The sequence below is a fragment of the Callithrix jacchus genome, chromosome 12, assembly GCF_049354715.1.
Source record: "Callithrix jacchus isolate 240 chromosome 12, calJac240_pri, whole genome shotgun sequence".
NCBI lineage: Eukaryota > Metazoa > Chordata > Mammalia > Primates > Cebidae > Callithrix > Callithrix jacchus.
Genome location: NC_133513.1, coordinates 3,937,583 through 3,957,212, shown reverse-complemented (window position 1 = coordinate 3,957,212; position 19,630 = coordinate 3,937,583). Strand labels below are relative to the sequence as shown.

Below are 19,630 nucleotides of genomic sequence, written 5' to 3'. Positions count from 1 at the left end.
AACCCAGACTCTAACAAAAAAAATCACCAGGTTGTGGTGGTGTGTGCCTGCAGTCCCAGCTACTTGGGAGCTGAGGTAGATCACTTGAGCCTGGGAAGTCAAGTAGGCAGTGAATGCAGAGATTGTACCACTGTACTCCAGCCTGGGAGACAGAATGGCTCTGTCTAAAAAAAAAAAAAAAAAAAAAAAAGAAGAAAGGGCTGGGCATGGTGGCTCAGGCCTGTAATTCCAGCACTTTGGGAGGCAAGGTGGACAGATCACCTGAGGTCAGGAGTTTGAGACTAGCCTACCCAATATGAAAAACCCTATGTCTACTAAAAACACAAAAAAATTAGCTGGGCATAGTGGCAGGCACCTGTAATCCCAGCTACCCAGGAGGCTGAGGCAGGAGAACTGCTTAAACCCAGGAGGCAGAAGTTGCAGTGAGCTGAGATCTCACCACTGCACTCCAGCCTGGGCGACAAAAGCAAAACTCCATCTCCTAAAAAAAAAGAGAGAAGAAAGAACTTATAATAGAGGAGTCGACTTCCTTTCGGATTTGAAAATATTATTTGTCATGCAACTTTTTCATTAAAAGACCTTAAAATGGGCCGGGCGTGGTGGCTCACGCCTATAATCCCAGCACTTTGGGAGGCCGAGGCGGGTGGATCACGAGGTCAAGAGATTGAGACCATCCTGGTCAATACGGTGAAACCCCATCTCTACTAAAAAATAAAAAAAATTAGCTGGGCATGGTGGCGCGTGCCTGTAATCCCAGCTACTCGGGAGGCTGAGGCAGGAGAATTGCCTGAACCCAGGAGGCGGAGGTTGCGGTGAGCTGAGATCGCGCCATTGCACTCCAAGAGTGAAACTCCGTCTCAAAAAAAAACAAAAAACCTTAAAATGTAAGATGGGTACAAAAGTTTCTAAAATTTGACTTTAATTTCTAAGCATCTGCCCTAATGCCTGCTAAAAAAAAAAAGTGACATAGTTCTGGCCAGGCATGGTGTCTCACAGCTCTGATTCCATCACCTTGGGAGGTGAGTGGATCACAAGGTCAGGAGTTCAAGACAGGCCTCACCAAGATGGTGAAACCCCCATCTCTACTAAAAATACAAAAAAAAAAAAAATTAGCTGGGCGTGGTGGCGGGCGACTGTAATCCCATTTACTCAGGAGGCTGAGGCAGACAGTGCAGTGAGCTGAGATCGCACCACTGTACTCCAGCCTGGGCAACGAGACTGTCTCAAAAAAAAGTACAGAGTTCTCTGTGATGTTCCTCCCGTCTTCATGAATTCAGTGTTAGAGAGCACCTTTAGACAGCACTTTATACCACAATAAAACAGGCATCTTTCAGTGATGATCTTCAAGGTGCTAAGGGTTATGAATGCAGAAAAAATGAAGCAGCCAGCATAGGAGGGAGGCATCTGCATACTCAGTGGGTGTGACCCACCAGGCACACCACAGAGATCACACGGCAAAGTTACCTCACGTCAGCAGAGCCTGTGTATTCCTGGACAAGGCCCAGGGCCTGAAGTGATAACCCTGTGAGGTCTCTTACTCACATCCTCACCCTGTGCCAGGTGGCGCCACCCAGGTGCTTCCAGGCTTGGCCACTGCCAGACCTCTGAAGACAGTCAAGTATTTTTGAGGACATACGAAAATAGCTAATACATCAGGAGGAAAGACATCCAATCTGTGTGTGTGTGTTTGATACAGGGTCTTGCTCTGTCCTGCAGGCTGAAGTGCAACATGTTCATCACTCACTATAGCCTCAACCTTCTGGTCTGAAGTGATACTCCTGCCTCAGTCAGGCTCCCGAGTAGCTGGGACTACAGGCATACACCACTACACGTGGCTAATTTCAAAAAAGATTTTTGTAGACTGGGTTCCAGTATGTTGTCTAGGCTGGTCTCAAACTCCTGAGCTTGAGTGATCCTCCCACCCTGGCCTCCCAAAGTGCTGGGACTATGCTCTGAGCCACCATGCCTGCCGGTTTCCTTGACAAGCTCTCTGCTTTGCTTCAGCTATGCATTGCACGCCAGGTCAGAGGCAGGTTAAATACCTTAAGGACATGTTAGGACACGTGGTGTAAAAGGGAAATGACCCTTCGTTTGAGGTACAGAAACAGAAACAAAACTGGCATCTTCTCCCACTTACTCTACTCAAAGCTTTGAGATGGACGTTGGATCCTCTGGCTAAACTAAAGACAGCACTAGGCAAACCCTTTCACCAAGAGCAGTGTGGAGAAGGGACTCAAGGGACACACAGGCTTTGAGCACATAACTACCAAGTTTAATTCGACTGTTACACCGCATTGTGCCTTGGAGAAATGACGCAATGCTCCTATCACAGTGATGTGACGTGAGTACAGGCCGTTTGTTCTGATACAGCTCGAGAAAAATGCTGGCACCGAATGCACTTCAGAAAAGTGTTAAGGCTTAATATCAATAGAGAGACGAGTCGCTTCTCAATGCAGCTTACTGGGTAAGAAGAGGATGCTAGGTTTTTCAGTCTTCCAAACACAGGCAGTCCCCAGTGTACAGGGCACCTCCCAAATGCAGACGACAGCCACACAGCAGGCTTGCGTGTGCAGGAACTCCCCTCTCCCAGTGACCAGACTAAGCACTGTGAAGCCAGCCCCACGGCCTCGCAGAGGGAAAGAAGGCAGAGCAGGCGCAAGGAGCGTAAGGTGAGGGGCTCCTGCACAGCTGCCCAGGGCTTTTGCTGCAGTTCACGTTTTCCTCATGCCCATCTCTGGATTCTCCCATCATCCAGAAGGCCCTGCCAGGGCAGAAGTAAAGAGCTTTTCCTCTCACCTAGTGGACAGCAGGGGCTGGGAGAGTCACAGGTCCCAGCACTGTAATGTCCTATTTCTTCCTGGCAATCTGATTTGGAATTCGTAAATCATTTTTCTCAATAAAAAAACACTGTTATAAACGTTAGTTCATTTCCAGCATTAAACTGTTTCAAGTGATATTGACTTTGAAGCACAAACCATTTGAAGTGTGTGTAGAGTCACACAGAGTCACAAAGTAACAAGACTTTGTTTCTTGGCTCCAAAGTCTACAGGCAGTCAAAAGGGGGAAAGTGTCTTTGGTTGACACAGCCTTGTGCAGACCCTCAATGTGCCAGGTGTGGGAAGGGGAGCTGGACAGGCAGGTGGCTGCTGCAGGCACTGAAGCAGTGAGGCAGTGTGAGCCTGACTGAACACAGCTGCTGCTTTTCTAAGGCTAAACAATAAGATGTTTGTAGCACCAGGCATTGGCTTTGTAGGCATTCAGAGCAGAGCTGCCACCACCCGGACATCCTCCTGTAAACAGATGCCCACCCAAGGGAGGCATGAGCCTGCAGCCCTTTAGGGGGATAGGGAGGGGCTTGTCTGATGATGAAAGCAGCACTACCTCTGCCATCCCATTAGCTGGGCTACTGAGGCTCAGAGACTTGCCCAGGTGTGACTCCACCACTCCACTCCTTCATCTCCTGGCCTAAGGTCTCTAGTCTCTTCTGGAAGCTTGTTGGTGAGTTAAATCCAGAGGTTCTATAAAGCTTTGCAGAGGGTGGCCTACACAGCTATTCTTCCTCTTTGGTGTACCTGAACAACTGACTTTTTTTCTGGAAAGTTGTCAGAAACAGACCAGAGTCAACAGTCATTTATGTAAAGCTGGTATTTAAAAATAGCTTTTTAGATAGTAATAAAGAATCTAAACCTAAGAACACAAGGTTCCCAAGCATCTCTTCTTTCCATCAACCAATTCAGGAATAAAGGAAGACACAGGAAGAACTCAAGCCACTTACTCAGATGTAACTGGATGGATTTTCAAAGTCCCGCAGAGGTCAGTGGGCCTCATTTATGGGAAGAACTGTGGCTTGTGAAAGGAACTGCCTACATCACTGCGGAAGAACGAAAGGCCTAGACTTAAGGCTGATGAGAGGAAAAAAGGAAGAATTCACAAGCGAAACTGACATGTAATGGATCAGGAGCAGCCCTGGGTGAAAGACAGGAAGATTCCAACATGAGATCAGATCAGGTTGAGGTTTCAGATGGCAGGAACTGGGCACTTCAGAAGGTCAGGACACCAAAAAAAACCCAAAAAAACAAAACTTCTAAAAGTAGAAGACAGAGAACAACTTTTTGGTTGTTTGAAAGCTACCGAGGAAAAGCAATCAAGGTATTTCAAGAAAAGGCTGCAGAAGGACACACTGGGGGTAAAATGAAATGGGGACGCTGGATTTAGCAGCTGTGAACTCTGGGATGGAAGCTGTTCTGCTGAGGAAGTCAATGTACTGTTAGTGTTTCTGCTGAAGCCTCCTCCATCCCACAGCAGAGGCAGACAGGTTGTTTTGGTTTGTTTCAGTCATTCCTAGACATCCAATCAGCTGACAGACTGTTCATCCGGGGACCATGGCCCTGCCCCACCTCCCCACCCTCACCCCACCTTGCAGTTCCTCTCATACCTGGACTACACATGAGCGATGGCCTAGGGAGCCCCATTTCATCCCCACAGAGGCATCTCGAAGTGTTCTGGAAGGCACAGGTCTCCAGGCAGCTCTCATGACGGCCATGGAGACGCTGAGCAGCCAGGCTCACACACGACTAACCCTCTTCCCACCCCGCTCAATTGGGCTAAAGGAAATGAAAATATTGCTACCCTATCTCTTGAGTTTCCGGTCTGGCTCCTGGTGGAGCAGTGGCTTCTCTTAGTAGAAGGAGATGCTGGATTTGCCTCCCGGTGGGTTCAAGACCTTGTTGTGAGAGCGAGGCCGCGGCCCCAGCCGGGGCTCATGGCTGTCGACTATGGGCGTGGGCTCCTGCTCCTTGGCGAGGCCTGCTTCTCTGGTGCTGCCTTTCTCACCCGGCTCTGGTCCGGCTGGGATGCTCGTCGCAGCTGTGGGACACAAAGTTAACACACCATCCCATAAGAGGAACCCGTGACCCTGACAGGCAGGCTTCAGGAAAAAGAGTGTCACAGAGCAACTTGCAAGAAATTCATGCTGTAACTGGGAAAGAGCAGACAACACAGACAGGCTTTTCATCTGGTACTCGACAACTCACGCATTCAGCAGATGCAGCTTTGAAATGGGCACAGCCGGGGGCGGTGGCTCACACCTGTAATCCCAGCACTTTGGGAGGCCGAGGCGGGCGGATCACAAGGTCAGGAGATGGGAGACCATCCTGGCCAACTCTACTAAAAATACAAAAAACTAGCTGGGCGTGGTGGCGCACACCTGCAGTCCCAGCTACTCGAGAGGCTGAGGCAGGAGAATTGCTTGAACCTGGGAGGCAGAGGTTGCAGTGAGCCGAGACTGCGCCAATGCACTCCAGCCTGGGGACAGAGCAAGACTCTATCCCCCAAAAAAACAAAAAACAAAAACCCAAAAAATTAGCTGGGCATGTGGCACATGCCTGTAATCCCAGGTACTCAAGAAGCTGAGGCAGGAGAATGGCTTCAACCCAGAAGGCGGAAGTTGCAGTGAGCCGAGATGGTACCACTGCACTCCAGCATGGCGAAAAGAGCAAGACTACATCTCAAAAAAAACAAAAAAGAAATGTGCATCAAGTCAGGTCTTGCTACTATAAATACTCTTTGATTTTTCCCTAGGTGAACTGTTTATATTGCTTGTTAGACCACTCCATTTATTCCATCACAAGTAAGAAAAGCAAGCTTCCTGAGAGTGACCCTGGGAAGCGTGAATCTGTCCTAGCTGAGGGTCGAGCAAGGCAAAGGCGGGCTCTGTCGTTCTTACCCTGGGCTTTTCCAAGGCGAATCAACTCCCACAAACCTTGGGTCACTAGTTAAGGGAAATGAAGACCCAAAGGCAGCAACGGACGCCCGTGGTCAGGCTAAAGAGCCACAGGAAGAGTCGAAGTCTGCCACTCAGCCTGAGCAGTGGCTCACTCCCAAGGTGACCCACCATGGAGATACCTGCCCCCCATCCCCTGCCCCTCCCCTGTGCTGCTCTCTTCTCGATTAGCTCTGCCAGCTCGACCCTCGGTCATGAGTTCACTGCAGGTTTGGGAGCCCTGCCCTTCACTGCACAGATCAGCTTCTGGGAGACCACCCCATGGCCCTGGGCCTAGGCTGATGAGCGCGACAACAGAGTCCCAGCGTTTCGCCCGAGCCTTCTTCAATGCTGAATCCTCTCACAGTGGACACACCCCAGCCTGTCTGAATCTGCTGGCTCAGAAGTGCAGAGAACGACTCCCTTTCATTCTCAGGGGACACACCAACAACTCTTCCAGAGACAATGATGCCGCTCAGGAGAAGGGCCGGAAAGCAGAAGCTCACCTTTAACATCCGATTTCGGTTCTTCTCCTTCACATAAGAAAACATGGTCCTGCAATGAGGCAAACCAGCAATCAGGACTCACTCAGCAAACTCTGACCCTCATTCAAATGGACAAGGGAAACCGGGCATATACCCTTATAACTTACAAAATGTGCGTCTGACCTCAGTCCCCCCGCAGCCCTCTACAGATTACTTTGAAACAAGTCCGATATTTCATTTATCCCTACATATTTCAAGATGTAGCTCTTAAAAACATCCTTTAAAAAATATCAGTAGCATCCTCAAAACTGCAAATACTCATGATTCCTTAAATATCAAACTCAATTTTTTTTTTTTTTAAATTTTGAGACTGAGTCTTGTTCTGTTGCCCAGGCTGGAGTGCAGTGGCACGATCTCAGTTCACTGCAGCCTCTGCCTCCTGGGCTGAAGCGATCCTCACACCTCAGCCTCCCAAGCAGTGGGGACTACAGGCGTGAGCCACCACACCTGGCTAATTTTTGTATTTTGTGTAGAAACAGGGTTTTGCCACATTGCCCAGCTGGTCTTGAATTCCTGGGCTCAAGAGATCTGCCCACCTTAGCTTCCCAAAGGGCTGGGATTACAGGCGTGAGCCACTGCGCCCAGCCGCAAAGCCAAATTTTTAAATATTAGCATAATATTTTCAGGGTTCATCCACGCTATGGTGTGTCAATGCTTCATTCCTTTCTATGGCTGAGTAGTATTTCACATGTGGATACACCACTTGTTTACCCATTCATCTGCTGATGGACAGCTGGGTTGTTTGTGCTTGGGCTTCTGTGAATAATCCCGTTATGAAAATAGGTGTGCAAGGATCTAGTGTCTGACTCCTTGTTTTCAAAGCGCTGGAGTACGTACTTAAGAGTGGAGTTGTTCGGTCGTGGTAATCCTGTCTGACTGAGGAACTGGCAAAGCGTCCACAGCCACTGCACCATTTCACATTCCCACTAGCCACGGAGGACAGTTTCTCCGCATCCTCACCTACTCTTACTTTCTATTTCTGTATCACACCAGCTGAGCAGGCATGAAGTGGCATCTCATGGGTTTCTGATGTGTGTTCCCCCAATGATTAATGAAACTCTGGCTCTTTTCAGGTGGATCTAGGGTGCTTGTATCTTTTCTTTTTTTTTTTTGAGACGGAGTTTCGCTCTTGTTCCCCAGGCTGGAGTGCAATGGCGTGATCTCTGCTCACCACAACCTCCGCCTCCTGGGTTCAGGCAATTCTCCTGCCTCAGCCTCCTGAGTAGCTGGGATTACAGGCACGCGCCACCACACCCAGCTAATTTTTGTATTTTTAGTAGAGATGGGGTTTTTTGCTGTATTAGCCAGGATGGTCTCAATCTCCTGACCTTGTGATCCACCCGCCTCGGCCTCCCAAAGTGCTGGGATCATAGGTGTGAGCCACCGTGCCTGGCCACTTGTATCTTTTCTTTGGAGAAATATATACTCCAGTCTACTGTCATTTCTGAATTGGGTTATTCTGTTGTTGGGTTGTAGCCATTCTTTATATATTCTGGATAGTAACCTCTTATCAGACATATGATTTGTAACTATTTTTTCTCATTCTGTGGGTTGTCTTTTCACTTATTTTGTTATTGTTTTTACAGACAGAGTCTCATTCTGTTTGTTGCCCAGGCTGGAGTGCAGTGGCACGATTAACCCAATTCAGAAATGGCAGAACACTGGAGTATATATTTCTCCAAAGAAAAGATACAAGTGGCCGGGCGCGGTGGCTCACGCCTATGATTCCAGCACTTTGGGAGGCCGAGGCGGGTGGATCACAAGGTCAGGAGATCGAGACCATCCTGGCTAATACAGCAAAACCCCATCTCTACTAAAAATACAAATTACTGATTTTATTTTTGTTGCTTCTGTTTTTGGTGTCATATCTAAACCTTCATTGCCAATCCAAGGTCATGAAGATCTGTCTCTATTTTCTTCTAAGAATTTTATAGTTTTTGCCCTTAACTTTAGGTCGTCGATCCATTTTGAGTTCATTCTTGTGTATGGTGTGAGGTAGAGTAAGACTTTATCTTTCTGCGTGTGCATCTGCAATTTTCCCAATGCCATGTGCCGAACAGACTGTTCTTTTCCCCACTAAGCGGTCATGGCACCCCTGTGAAAAACATTATTAATCTACCAAAGGGGTTTATTTGGAAGGGTTACTTAGGTCTCAACTCAACCCCACGGTCAGTATGTCTGTCTTTATGCCGGTGCCATGCTGTTTGGATTACCACTGCTTTGTAGTAAGATTCGAAAGCAGGAATTATGAGCCTCCAACATCTTTTTCAATTACTGTTATTTTTGGATACTTGGGGCTCCCATGAAATTCCCAAGAATTATAGGACTTTTCTTCTCCATTTCAGAATAAAACACCCTCAGGACGCTCACAGGGCTACATTTTTGTCTCTCTTTAATGCCCAGGACCTGCCGCTACTGCTCCTCATGTCGCTCCTTTAGAAGGCGTTGTTCTGAGCGCAGCTCTGTGGTGTTAGCACGTGGGCTGGTCTATTTGAGCTTCACGTTTTTGATAAGACAGCATCATGGGTGACCCATGGTGGACTTGCATTCCCAGGCCCAGAACTGTTGGTTCTTCCTCATTTTGTGATGTTAACAGGCATTGATGAACATTTCCCAGATTCTTAATTTCCATACAGGTCTGTAAAACGACGACATCTGAATACCTTTATTCCTTCTTCACTTACAAGCACTTTTATAAAAGCGGACTTTCTTTCAACAGCTGCTACCCTAACATATACTTCGTGCAGAAAATGCTGGCTGAATGCCCATTCTTTCCTCCATAAGCTTCCAGTGATGAGCTGGTCCTCCAGCATTCTCCAAAGGCCATAAATTAGATGATTTTTAGTATCATTACGAAGCCAAGAATTGTAAATAGTTGGTGACTTTAACTCTAGTGCAGTCATTTTACTGACTGATAATCAAATGGGCCCGTCTCTGGCCCACGGCTCCTCTTCACCTTGGTCCCGAGTCCTCCGACACCATCCCAGCAGCCTGGAAGGGCTTCCTCGTTTTCTGGCATTACAAGATAGTCTAGGCTCATTCTGTACATTCACTGACCCTGGCCTGGAATTAGTCATTTCTCTAGTAATGCTATTAATGCCCAATGGTCCTAGACCAAAAGAACTTTATTTAAAAACCGAAGAAAGGTCTATTCTGTTTCCCCTCGTTCTACGACCAGCTGCACTGATGGCCTACAGTCCTCCACCCAATCCGTGTTCACTGGAATGTGTGAATCTCAGCAGGGAGGAACTTGCTCGTGTTCCGCTATTTCAAGTGCTTCACGTACTGAACTGCTGACTTTTAGGACATTTCTGGTCTGGCTCAAGTTCAGCTTGTAGTAAAGCCCCCAAAGATACTTCCTTAAGAGATGCTCTCTTGAAAATAACTCAGACAGCATGACAGGGCACAGGGACTCACGCCTGTAATACCAGCACTTTGGGAGGCCAGGGCGGGTGGATCACCTGAGGTCAGGAGTTTGAGACCAGCCTGGCCAACATGGTGAAATCCCATCTCTACTAAAAACACAAAATTAGTGGGGCGTGGTGGCGCACAGCTGTCATCCCAGCTACTCAGGAGGCTGAGGCTTGAACCCGGGAGACAGAGGCTGCAATAGCTGAGATTGGGCCACTGCACCCCAGCCTTGGTGAGAGTGAGACTCTGTCTCAAAAAGAAAAGAAAAGAAACAACAACAATAAAAAACACCTCAGCAGAATTTAGCGGTCCCAGGAGACTCTAAACTGGAGAGAGACGTCGCTGCAGAGATGCAGGGCGATCCCCACCAGGCTGGCCGTGGTCGACGCTCACATCCGTTCGTGTCCTCTCCTGTTTCCATTTCAGTTCTGCAATGGGCTACCTTCCAGCATATAAACCAATACAAGTGCAGCAACTTCCTAGGTGTAAGCGACTCTGGAAATGGTTAAGAATTCTAAGAATTTTCTGCTAGTTCTAGGGAACTAGACCATATCTTTTTTGGTTTGTTTTTCTGAGACAGAGTCTTGCTCTGTTGCCCAGGCTGAAGTGCAATGGTGCAATCTCGGCTCACTGTAACCTCCGCCTCCGGGTTGAAGCGATTCTCCTGCCTCAGCCTCCTGAGTAGCTGGGGCTATAGGCGCATGCCACCACGTCTGGCTAATTTTTTGTAGTTTTAGTAGAGATGGGGTTTCACCATGTTGCCCAGGCTGTTTGCAAACTCCTGAGCTCAGGTAGTCTGCCCGCCTTGGCCTCCCAAAGTGCTGGGATTATAGGCGTGAGCCACCGCGCCCGGCCTAGACCATATCTTTTTACCACAAAAAAGGGAGAAAACTGAATAGACGAGAAAATATTGTGAATCAGGTTAGTAATAAATCCTGACCTTTATTACTGATGAACAGTGGCTGTGGTAAAGCCTAGAAATGTTCTGCCACCACTCAAACACGTGCCCAAGCTAGAGTAGCTGGCGCAGGCTCTGGGCCTCAGGGAAGCCAAGCCTGGCCGTAGGCAACCTCCACCACGGCCCAGGGAGAGTGCAGATCTAATCGAGCCTTGCCAAGTCCATGCCTGAGGCCGCACTGCGCAGGCACTCCTCCGCTTTCCAGGCCACTTGTCTTTTCTCCTGGCGCCATTACTGAGTGACAGTGTCAACGACGCTTTAGTCAAGCTCTGACCATCTGCACAGGTAACCAGTCCAGGACCTCAACTGTGTGGGGAAAGCCCATCGAAAAAGAACTGTCACTTTTCCTTTCCCAGATGCAACTGGAAGAGTGGAAGATGGACAAGGGCCAGCTCCGCTGCCCGCCTCCTCTCCGCACTCTGCGGCGCTGCAGTCAGAAGACACAGCCCGCCTGAAGTGGGCGCCTGTCACCAGCAAGGGACGAGCTTCCTCCTGGCTTCAGTCGGCCCAAGGCTGGACTATTTCCTGGGTGACTCAGGGGAACTTCCAAACTCGATGACTAATGCTTGCATCCAGGATAATCAACGTCATGCACTGTGATTCTCCCTAAAAACATGTCTTGGAGCTTTTTTGAAAGAGCCCTTGGCTTACCTGCTCTGCTCTGTCACGTCTCCTATCTGAATGTAGCCCATACCTTGGGTTTGTTTGGGTGTGCCAAGCGTGAAGTGGCAGTGACCGGGGACCCAAAAATGTCACTGGTCTTCCCTCCAGGTGGGTTGAGGTGCTGTCGAGTCTGCACGGGAGTTGATTCGTCAAAGATGCCACTTCCTTTACCCCCTGCAGAAACAGTAACAGAACACTGAGCAACCGGATGTCCACTGGACCCCACCCCACACCTGCCGCGCTTCAGAGACGAGCTCTCATTGCGACCCCCAGTGCCAGCCCTGAGCTCCAGGACAACAGGGCAGGATGCTCAGACCTAAATCCCTGAGGGGCGAGTCAGCTGCACTGCTGTATGAGGGGCCTGCCTGTAGCCCTCGTGTCTAGAAGTGAGCTGGTCTAGGCTGGCCTCTAGAGCGGAGATGGCATCAAACGGCACGTTTCCCTCTAGAATGTCCTTAACCCTGGACATTTCATGCTTTCCACCTAAACTGTCTTCTCACGAAACCCATGACAAGTTCTTCATTAGAGAAACGAAAACACCTGTATGTTTAAGTCACACAGTTTTGAATGTAATAACATACCTGCAATCCTAAACGTATTTATCAGTCATTCTGACCTCACTCTGGCCGGCACTGCCAGCAACAACGAGGTATGCCAGCAAATGAGACACACATAACATCTTTGTTGCCAACTCCAAGTGACTTGGTAAGCCGTAACGACGTGCATCTAAGACGTCACTTCCTAGGAGCACATGACTAAGGGCTAGATGTTCAGCAAAAATGCCTGGGCCTGACTTTCTTTTTTGTTTTTGAGACGGAGTTTCGCTCTTGTTTCCCAGGCTGGAATGCAATGGCGCGATCTCGGCTCACCGCAACCTCCGCCTCCTGGGTTCAGGCAATTCTCCTGCCTCAGCCTCCCGAGGAGCTGGGATTACAGGCATGTGCCACCACGCCCAGCTAATTTTTTGTATTTTTAGTAGAGACGGGGTTTCACCATGTTGACCAGGATGGTCTCGATCTGTTGACCTCGTGATCCACCCGCCTCGGCCTCCCAAAGTGCTGGGATTACAGGCTTGAGCCACCGCGCCTGGCCGGCCTGACTTTCAACAGAAAGATGGCTGCCCTGCGGGACCCACTGATCACCTCCTCACTCAGCAAACATGAAGCACCTGCTTTCCACAAAGTGCCATGCTAAATGGAGGACGGTGACATTAAAATCACGGCCCTGGTGCACCAAGAATTTATAATCTATGAGGAAAGACGATGTATTCCACTAACTGGCTATGTGTTCGTGCGAAAGTTACTGGCCCTTCTGTGCCCCTCAGTCCTTATTTGTAGAATGGGGATAATACAAGGACTCCCCCACAGGACTGTAAGGGAGCTCACTGAGTTACTGTACCTCATATGTCAAATGCTTGGAACAGTGCCTGGGAGGGAAGTAATAAATGTTAACTATATTTGCTATGTAACGATAAAGAGATATCTGTACATGCTGTCCAGTGGAAAAACACTGGTGCAAACAATTCATATAGCCTGCCATGGTTCAATGTAAAAGGGGGGTGTTCTCACTTGCTTTTATCTGAAGAAAAGCAGCCGCCTATAGGGGTACGTACATGTGCGCGAGAGCTAGGATCCAGGGAATGCAGGCACTCAAGATGCTTAACACACGCTTCTTTGGTCTTTTGCATTTTCTGTTTTCGAATAATTGCATTTGTAAATTGAGTTATTGAACTTAAAGTGAGTTTATCTGTGTGTAATGCTTGAGGATAGCCCACTTGGAAGCATCAACTCCAGCGGAATGGGGTCAGTGCCCAAAGCGGGGACGTTAGGGTTTCATCTGCGCAGGCACACACGGGAGCTTTCAGCAGGACTACAGCTTTCTTCATACAAAGCTGGTTCATAGTAACAGCAATTCGACTGGTTACAGGAAAGAATTATTTTCAACAGTTACTTCCTGGTGTTCACAATCCACAGTGCTCCACAGAGACCAAATGAAGAGCCCGTGTGCGCTGGCGTGGAGATGAGGCTCAGCTGGGGGTGTGTGCGCCTGCTGGTCTTCAGAGCCTCCTGAGAGCCCCACTGCTGGGGCGGGACCTAAAGCAAGGTGGCCGTCTGGGACACCAGTTCCAGGGTCAGAGTGTGCAGCGACAAGGAGGACTGTACAGAGTTCAGCAAGTGGGTGCCTGGGCGGGAGCAGAACACCTGGGGATATGCACTCTCTACTCTCCTCCTTCCCTCTCTCCTCTCTTACTTTCCTCTTCTCTCTCTCCCCCTCCCTTCCTCTCTCCTCTTCCTTCTCTCTCCCTCTCCCTTCCTCTCTCCTATTCCTTCTCTTTCCCCCTCTCCCTTCCTCTCTCCTATTCCTTCTCTTTCCCCCTCTCCCTTCCTCTCTCCTATTCCTTCTCTCTCCCCCTCCCTTCCTCTCTCCTCCTTCTCTCTCCCCCTCCCTTCCTCTCTCCTCTTCCTTCTCTCTCCCTCTCCCTTCCTCTCTCCTATTCCTTCTCTTTCCCCCTCTCCCTTCCTCTCTCCTATTCCTTCTCTTTCCCCCTCTCCCTTCCTCTCTCCTATTCCTTCTCTTTCCCCCTCTCCCTTCCTCTCTCCTCCTTCTCTCTCTCCCCCTCCCTTCCTCTCTCCTATTCCTTCTCTTTCCCCCTCTCCCTTCCTCTCTCCTATTCCTTCTCTTTCCCCCTCTCCCTTCCTCTCTCCTATTCCTTCTCTTTCCCCCTCTCCCTTCCTCTCTCCTATTCCTTCTCTTTCCCCCTCTCCCTTCCTCTCTCCTATTCCTTCTCTTTCCCCCTCTCCCTTCCTCTCTCCTCCTTCTCTCTCTCCCCCTCCCTTCCTCTCTCCTATTCCTTCTCTTTCCCCCTCTCCCTTCCTCTCTCCTATTCCTTCTCTTTCCCCCTCTCCCTTCCTCTCTCCTATTCCTTCTCTTTCCCCCTCTCCCTTCCTCTCTCCTCCTTCTCTCTTCCCCTCCCTTCCTCTCTCCTCTTCCTTTTCTTTCCCTCTCCCTTCCTCTCATCCTCTTCCTTCTCTTTCCCCCCTCCCTTCCTCTCATCCTCTTCCTTCTCTTTCCCCCCTCCTTTCCTCTCTCCTCTTCCTTCTCTCTCTCCCCCTCCCTTCCTCTCTCCTCTTCCTTCTCTCTCTCCCTCTCCCTTCCTCTCTCCTCTTCCTTTTCTTTCCCCCTCCCTTCCTCTCTCATCTTCCTTCTCTTTCCCTCTCCCTTCCTCTCATCTTCCTTCTCTCTCTCCCCCTCTCCCTTCCTCTCTCATCTTCCTTCTCTCTCTCCCTCTCTCATCTTCCTTGCTTCCCTTTCTTTCTCTTCACTTCCCTTTCCCTTCCCTTCCTTCCCCTCTCCTTCCTCCCTCCCTTTCTTGCTCCTCTCTCATCTTTCTTTTCTCTCTCTTATCGTCCCCTCCCCTTCCCCTTCTCTCTCCCTCCCTTCCTTCCTTCTTCCTTCCTAGTACAGTGGCACGATCTTGGCTCACTGCAACCTCCACCTCCGGGGCTCCAGCGATTCTCCTGCCTCAGCCTCCGAACAGCTGGGACTGCAGTTGCCTGCCACCATGCCCAGCTAATTTCTGTATTTTTAATACAAAATATTTTTTGTATTCACCATGTTGGCCAGATGGTCTCCATCTCGTGACCTCGTGATCCACCTGCATCGGCCTCCCAAAGTGCTGGAATTACAGGGGTGGGCCACTGCACCCGGCCATGTGTACATTTTTTATATGACTTCAGGGTGATGATAAACCTTCTGAACCTCAGCAATGGACCTCCTAGGGACCCACAGTCCCCAAGCTTGAAACACTAGGCCAGGGAAACCAGCACAGCACAGTGGTGAGGGTGTCCTGTGGCCATACTGCCTGCGTCAGAGTCTGCTCAGCTGCTCATTAACTGTGAGACCCTGGACAAGTTATGCCAGCCTTCTTTCATCTCCATCTTCTTAGTTTTAAAAAGGTAATATAAACAGCCCAGGTGTGCTGACTCATACCTGTAGTCTTAGCACTAGGAGAGGCCAAGGTGGGAGTTGAAGGAGTTCAAGACTAGCCTGGAAAACAAGTTAGACCTTGTCTCTACAAAAATATTTTAAAATCAGCCTATGGTCCCTTGACTCAGGGGCTTGAGTTGGGAGTATTCCCTGAGCTCAGAATTTGGAGACTGTGAGCTGTGATGATGCCAGCACTCCAGCCCGGGTGACAGATTGAGATCCTCTCTCAAAAACCCAACAAAACATGAAAGGTAATAAATAACAATACCTACCAAGGGTCGCGGTGAGGCGAAATGAGTTAATGCAGGTGAGGTGTTTAGAGCAGTCCTGGCTGCTGAGTAAGCCCTGGGCAATGCCAGGCTGTGTCAGCAAGCACGTCAGGAACACGGCCGGAGAGAACTGCTGTGTGCAAACCCCTGCCCCCACGGCAGCGTTCCTAGCTGGCCTACAACGGCTTACTTTTTTTTTTTTAATGTGAATCTGGCTTTTTAAAATAGAAAAGTAACTCAATTTGAAGTTTTTGGCCAAAGATACCACTCATTTAAAAAAAAACAGTTAACAGGTGAAATATAACAAAGAAAAGTCTGTGAGACATTAACTATCACAAATCACTACAAGGCAGACCCCAGGCAACCACTGTCCAGGTCACAGAAAACAGTGCCCGTTCCCAGACACTCCTGTGTGCCTCCCCCTCACCCAAGGTTACCAAACTCCTGAATTTCCTGGAAACTGCAAACATTTTTACCACGTATGAGTAAACCTCAACAATGTACCTCTGCTTCTGACCTTCGTAACTAGGAATTCATACTGTGTATGTCTATTCCCATTTTATATGAAAACTAAATTCAGCTTTGAAGCAAGAAAAGATGCCTAAATTCACTCATAATTGAAGATAAATTCAGGTTATGTTTTTTCCTCCTGCTATATTTGATTTCCAAGGGCTCTGTATCATTTGGTTTTTTAAAATTTTATTTATTCCTTCATTCATTCACCTCAGAGATTGGGTCTTGCTATGTTGCCCAGGACAGTTTTGAACTCCTGGGCTGAGGCAATCCTCTAACCTTGGCATCCCAAAATGCTGGGATTACATGTGTGAACCACAAGTCCTAGCCTACCAGATCGTTTTTGTTCTGAGAGGGAGTCTGGCTCTGTTGCCCAGGACGGACTGCAGTGGCACGATCTTGGCTCACTGCAACCTCCTACAAGCGATTCTCCTGCCTCAGCCTCCCGACTAGCTGGAGTTACATGCACACGCCACCATGTCCGGCGAATTTTTGTAGTTTTAGTAGAGACAGGGTTTCACCACATTGGTCACGCTGGTCTCCTGACCTCGTGATCCACCTGCCTTGGCCTTCAAAGTGCCGGGATTACAGGTGTGAACTAATGCACACAGCCAAGATTTGTTTTTAAAAGCAAAACTAAAAGAGAAATACTGTTGGTGCCAGTAAGTGCATATACAAGATGGGTAAACACCGGGCAATGCCTTGAAAAACCAGTTGGAAACATCTATTCATATTTTAAAACTCATATACCATCTGATCCAGCAATTTCATTTTGAGAAATTTATCCCAGCGGATACATTCAGGAGGTCAGTTTAAGGCATGGAATCTGGAGTCAGAAAAACCCCGATTCAAAGGCTAGCTCTGCCACTAGCTAGCAGGGGATTTATGCATGCCAGTGACCTTTTCCGAGCCTCAGTTTCCTCCTTTGTGAAAGGGGCAATGACATCTACTCCTCAAGTTACAGTGAAGACCAAATGAAAAATACACATGCAAAGCACTTAGCACAGCCCCTGGTAAATATTAACAACGCACAGACATCGGTCATCATTGCTAGAAGAGGGAAAACAATTCATCAAAGATCTAAACCAGGCGACTAACAAATAACACAGAGACTCCTGAGGATCAGACGCAACACTGGGCATCGGTAAGCGCTCGATGGCTGTGATGTGGTCAGTCACACACACTCTTGGCCTCTGCACACCTTTCTCAATCAGGCCTTGCATCTAGAGGGCTGCGGGGCTGAGTCCGTGTGATAAATGTAGGAGTGCAGGACACCAGATCTTGTCCCTTTCAGGCTTCCCTTCACAATACATCATAAACTGCTTTCTTTCTTTTTGTTGAGACAGAGTCTCGAACTGTCACCCAGGCTGGAGCGCAGTGGTGTGATGTTGTCTCACTGCAATCTCCACCTCCTGGGTTCAGGCAATTCTCCTGCCTCAGCCTCCCCAGTAGCTGGGACTACAGGCTTGTGCCACCACACCCAGCTAATTTTTTTGTACTTTTAGTAGAGACAGGGTTTCACCCTGTTGATCAGGATGGTCTCCATCTCCTGACCTCGTGATCTGCCTGCCTCAGCCTCCCAAAGTGTTGGGATTACAGGCATGAGCAGTCGCACCCGGCTCCATTAACTGTTTTCAAAGAGTGCTTGGAGGGACAGAGAAACTCCAAACAACCGTGAGAAGGACCACAAGAAGTAGGAACCTGGCATGCGGAGTCATGAGGGCTGGCACCACACACTGTGTCTGGGAGCGGAGGCTGGCTCGCCAGCTGCAAGGGGCTGGGCTCCCCACTGGGCATCAGACTGTGGGACGGGCAAGGTGGTACTGCCTGCCTCCCAAGCAGACTCATACGCCTGGAAGCGCCTCAGATTTGACTCTCTATCTTGCCTGCATCCTTGCTACAGAGAACAGGCAGGAGTGCCCGCCCGAAGCTCGTCCACTGGAAACAGTGAGAATGTGAGTCCCTCAATAAGAAACACTCACTTCTCTTTTCTTTTTCTTTGTGAGACGGAGTTTCGCTCTTGTTACCCAGGCTGGAGTGCAATGGCGCGATCTCGGCTCACCGCAACCTCCGCCTCCTGGGTTCAGGCAATTCTCCTGCCTCAGCCTCCCGAGTAGCTGGGATTACAGGCACGCGCCACCGTGCCCAGCTAATTTTTGTATTTTTAGTAGAGACGGGGTTTCACCATGTCGACCAGGATGTTCTCGATCTCTTGACCTCGTGATCCACCCGCCTCGGCCTCCCAAAGTGCTGGGATTACAGGCGTGAGCCACCGCGCCCAGCTAATTTTTGTATTTTTAGTAGAGACGGGGTTTCACCATGTCGACCAGGATGTTCTCGATCTCTTGACCTCGTGATCCACCCGCCTCGGCCTCCCAAAGTGCTGGGATTACAGGCGTGAGCCACCCCGGCCAAAACACTTCTTTAACTATATCCAAAAAGCAACCAAATGGACCAAGAAAAAAGCAGCAAACCTAGCTTCCCCTGAGCACAGGGGTGACGTGTGTAATCTCAGCAATTTGAGAGGCTGAGGTGGGCAGACGGCTTGAGCCCAGGAGTTTGAGACCAGCGTAGGCAACACAGTTAAACCCTGTCTCCACAAAAAAAAAAAAAAAAGAGGTAAGTGCGTTGGCCTATGCCTGTAATCCCAGCTACTCAGGAGGCTGAGGAAAAAGGATCACCTGAGCCTGGGAAGTCAAGGCTGCAGTGAGTCATGATGCTGCCACTGCACTCCAGCCTGGGTGACAAAGTGAGACCCTGTGTCAAAAGAAACAAAAAAAACAAAAGAAAAAACTAACTTCTGGATCTACTGCTTTTTTTCTTCCACATTTGGTCAAGAAATATTGGTACCCCAAAACGAGGTGAGGTGGGGAGTGGATCTGGCTCTGCTTCACGACCTGCCTGACACACTGACACCTGAGCATGGCCTCTCAAACCTTCTGAGGATGGAAGACACCACGCTTCCCCTCCTGGACAGACAGGGCAAAGCTACCCAGGTGACCCCCACGGTGCGGTTGTTTAACTGGGCAGTCTCTGGGCCAAAGAGTCCCTCCCACTGTAAGCACTAGGAAGTCAGGTAAATACCGAAGAACCACGTAGATGTGTGCTAGATCCATTCTTCCTTGTGAAGAGTTTCAATTCCACTGATGATCTGATTAAAAACTCTCCCTCCCTAAGAAAAACGTTTATTGCATCCACGATAATTTGCACGTAATTTCAGGAATCTCAAGGGGGTCGGTGGAACATCTGGGAGCAGCTCCCTGACAGGAACCAGAAGACTCCATCTACCTTTGTATCCTCAATGCCTGTATTCAACCAAAGTCTCCAGAATAAATGGAGAATTCAAGACAGCTCAAGCCACCTCCAAGACAAAGTAGAAGTAAGAACATTTTCATTTTGGAAGAACTCTGATGACAAGTGATTACCTGAATCAGAATATATGGGAAAGGATCAGTATAAAGAAACAAAGTATTTTCAAACAAGAGCAGGTAGAGCCGAAGGATTAGGAATTTCCGAAGGCCCA

The 19,630-nt window shown here is 49.0% G+C and overlaps 1 protein-coding gene across 2 annotated transcripts in view; it reads right to left on the bottom strand.

Moving 5' to 3' along the window:
• Positions 1-2,250: 2,250 nt before the first annotated feature.
• Positions 2,251-19,630, bottom strand: part of JPT2 (Jupiter microtubule associated homolog 2) — a 28,927-nt gene continuing 11,547 nt past the window's right edge. Inside the window, exons 3-5 of one of the 2 annotated variants that reach the window (XM_002755821.6) lie at positions 11,370-11,512; positions 6,268-6,316; positions 2,251-4,866 (exon numbers count right to left, since the gene is read on the bottom strand). In XM_002755821.6, coding sequence (XP_002755867.6) covers positions 4,679-4,866; positions 6,268-6,316; positions 11,370-11,512 — 380 coding nt within the window. In that variant the 3' untranslated portion in view covers positions 2,251-4,678. Of the gene's footprint in view, positions 4,867-6,267; positions 6,317-11,369; positions 11,513-12,922; positions 19,533-19,630 lie in introns of those variants that run through there. The other variant, XM_078344256.1, reaches the window with a different exon arrangement.